Here is a 3591-nt window from a genome sequence, read left to right as displayed (position 1 = left end):
GTGTGCTGGGATGGGTGTGTCTTATTTGTCTATCGCATTTCCTCTGATCTTTTCCCCTGTCTCACAGCCAAAGACTCCTTCTTCCTCCCAACCAGAGCGACTTCCAATTGGCAACACTATTCAACCTTCCCAGGCTGCCACCTTCATGAATGATGCCATTGAGAAGGCTAGGAAAGCAGCTGAACTACAAGCTCGCATCCAAGCCCAGCTGGCACTGAAGCCCGGCCTCATTGGCAATGCCAATATGGTGGGCCTGGCCAATCTTCACGCTATGGGCATTGCTCCCCCGTGAGTGTCTCTTTCACGAAGCCCCTTCTCATTTTTGAAGTTTGGGGAAAGCAATAAATAACTTGACTGATTTTCTTTTTCAAAAGGACCTATTAAGTTTTGTTTCTAAAAAAAAAAAAAAAAGTTTTATGTTTCTTACATATGATTATTAAATACCAACTGGATGTATTCTCTTATCTTCCTTGCTGTAGGCTTTATTGCTAATCCCTTTCCTTCTTTTTGTAGCCAGTTGGTAGAACTGAGCTTAAAGTCATAACTTCCTTGAGTATTGCAGCTGTGAGTAGAACAAGGTTTTCTGATGTTTAAGTCAGATCTTTATACATTAGACCACATTAAGTAAGACCAGATTTGAGAATTCACTGCAACTGATAATAGGTTTTGTTTTTAGCACTTAGAATTGATCTGGCATCTCATGTTGGACTCAAGAATTCAGGGATCAAGAAATGGAGCCTTACAAATTCTCATCACTTTATAACTTTTACTTCATTTGATGGTGATAAATCAGATACCTAGTTTCATAAGTGTTTTCAGTCATATTATTTGTTCAATTTTTTTGTTATTTGTTTGCCTTGTTCCCTAAGGGCTTTATTTCTTTATGGGCTATCTTTCAGGAAGGTGGAGTTAAAAGATCAAACTAAGCCTACACCCCTGATTCTAGATGAGCAGGGTCGCACTGTAGATGCAACAGGCAAGGAGATTGAGCTGACACACCGGATGCCCACTCTGAAAGCCAATATTCGTGCTGTGAAGAGGGAACAGTTCAAGCAACAGCTAAAAGAAAAGCCATCAGAAGACATGGAGTCCAACACATTCTTTGATCCCCGAGTTTCAATTGCCCCATCCCAACGCCAGAGACGCACTTTTAAATTTCATGACAAAGGCAAATTTGAGAAGATTGCCCAACGATTACGCACAAAGGTATGTGGCTTAGGGTATAACTCAAAGCTTTGATGAAGTTAGAAAACTGATAAAGCAAATTGAACACAGCCCTAAAGTATTATTAACTCAATTCTCTATGTTTTGAGGAATTGGATGAACAGGTAATTTAAAGCAATGAATAATTGTTAAAATGCTATCTTTATTCCTGGAATTCTTGGTTTGTTTTTAACTGATTTGTTTTCATAATTATATCCTACTTTGGTGAAAATGAAATTGGAGGGAAACAATTTAGAAGATTCTAGGTGACAGTAAAGTTCACCTAAGAGTTAAATTTTACTGCAGAAGCTTCACACACCTACAGAATAAAATTTTGTGTGTTCAACAGCGTTTCACTTTTTTATTCCCCTTTCAGAATTCTCATTGAATTTAATTTCTGCATACTTACTATAGGCAGACTATGCGGTAAAGGGTATAAATGAGAGTGACAGGTGTATGTAATTAACTTAGTGATAAAATAAAGGAGAAATTATAAATGAATTGCATTAGATGTAAAATGTTAATTTTTGTAAAATCTGAACTCCACCACATCTCTATTTTCTGGGATTCCTGTTTATCTTCCTGTTATGTTTTATTTTGTCTTTAGGCTCAACTGGAAAAACTTCAGGCAGAAATCTCACAGGCAGCACGAAAAACAGGCATTCATACTTCAACTAAGCTGGCCCTCATTGCTCCTAAGAAAGAACTAAAGGAAGGGGATGTTCCTGAAATTGAGTGGTGGGACTCGTACATCATCCCCAATGGTTTTGACCTGTGAGTTTGTTAATACCTTTTAATACTGTCCTGCCTGATGGTTCTGTGGTTGCGTGTTGGTCTGTTAACTGCAAAGGCACTAACGCCAGACACTCCGGGGAGATCAGGCTTTCTGCTCCCGTTAAAGAGTTAGAGCCAGGACATAGGTGAGGGTGGATCAAAAAATAAAAGAATTACAACCTCGGAAGTCCTAGGGAGCCGTTCTACCCTTTCCTACAGGGCTGCTTTAAGTTTGAATTGACTTGATGGCAGTAGGTTAAGTAGGTAGGTATAGTTTTAGTAGGAGATGCGGTTCTCCTGCATGAAAGTAAAAAAAGAATCCAAGAGAAATAGCTAACTATACACAAGCTCTAATATATTTATAAAGAATATATTGTGTGAAATATTTTGAGTATTTGGGTTAATAGAGAAGATACATGGTCACAAGCATTCGGGGGTGTGTGTATGTGTTCTGTGACTTTTGCTACACATTGTTATACTCTGTTTTTATTATATTTGTTTACTTAAATACATTCTTTTGTTCCTAATAAAAGGAGCCCTGGTGATGTAGTGGGTGTGCAAAGAGCTGCTAACCTAAAGGTCAGCAGTTTGAAACTGCTTGACAACCCACAGTAGAAAGATGAGGCTTTCTACTCCGGGAAAGAGTTCCAGTCTTGGAAACTCACAGGGCAGTTCTGCATTGTTCTGTAGGGTCACCATGAATCAAAATGGACTTAGCAGCTGTACGTTATGGGCCTCCATTGGTAGTATAAAACAAGAATTCTTAGTTGATGGCGGAGGGGATGATAAAGCATGTAAGACATATTTGGTGAGCTTTAACTATTTCTATGGAGCCCTGTAGTAAATGACACACTGGGCTCTGAACCCATGCGAGCAGTCCTACCCTCCTCTGTAGGGTAACTGTGAGTCAGAATGGACTCCATGGGAGTGGGTGTGTGAGTAACTATTTCTGCTCCATCATTCTGACACATGGTTTTACAAGACTGTGTTTTACCCTTCCTTTGTCAATCCCTATTCCAGGGAGTTACTGTTAATACTGAGAGATTGGTACCCCTCGGGGCAGTTCAAAAAAAGTGGAGAATGACTTTCAGTCTCTGTAGGACCCAGTTTTCTCAGCTAGAAAATGTGATCTAGTTATATATTATATAAGTGCTAAAAGGGACCAGAACACATTATTGATCGTAGATTTTTTCACAGTGTTTCTAAGACTCCCTCTCAGAAAAATCATCTCTACCCACCTGTCCTATGTTCCCTTCTTCCTCCAACTTTAGTACAGAGGAACATCCCAAGAGAGAAGATTATTTTGGAATTACAAATCTTGTTGAACATCCAGCCCAGCTCAATCCTCCAGGTAAGGACTTTATACTTTGATGGGAAGGTTCTGTGTCTGTACTGTTCAGTCTACTTGTCACTACCTAAGTGTGACTGTTGAGCACTTGGAAACGAATTACACAAGTTTTCATTAAGCTGGTTACACTTTTTACATTTGTATTCTATTTCTATGTAACATGTAGCTAGTAGCTCCTGCCTTACTCAGTGCAGCTCAAGAGTGTTGAGGCCTAGTCTGCCTATAGATGCCTCCACTGATGTATCATAAGTTGGCCTTTTACCATA

General features: G+C 39.4%; 1 protein-coding gene across 3 annotated transcripts in view; it reads left to right on the top strand.

The window, feature by feature from the left end:
* PRPF3 (pre-mRNA processing factor 3) overlaps positions 1–3591 on the top strand; it is a 23363-nt gene that overhangs the window by 7627 nt on the left and 12145 nt on the right. For all 3 annotated transcript variants that reach the window (XM_004716586.3, XM_045295684.1, XM_045295683.1), the window contains exons 5-8: positions 68–288; positions 900–1206; positions 1811–1977; positions 3249–3328. In XM_004716586.3, the coding sequence (XP_004716643.1) occupies positions 68–288; positions 900–1206; positions 1811–1977; positions 3249–3328 (775 nt within the window). The remainder of the gene's footprint in view (positions 1–67; positions 289–899; positions 1207–1810; positions 1978–3248; positions 3329–3591) is intronic.

Source organism: Echinops telfairi, unplaced genomic scaffold (genome assembly GCF_000313985.2).
Source record: "Echinops telfairi isolate 266 unplaced genomic scaffold, ASM31398v2 ScPeMD7_5805;HRSCAF=6673, whole genome shotgun sequence".
NCBI classification, from domain to species: domain Eukaryota; kingdom Metazoa; phylum Chordata; class Mammalia; order Afrosoricida; family Tenrecidae; genus Echinops; species Echinops telfairi.
This window is presented reverse-complemented; position numbering and strand designations above follow the sequence as displayed.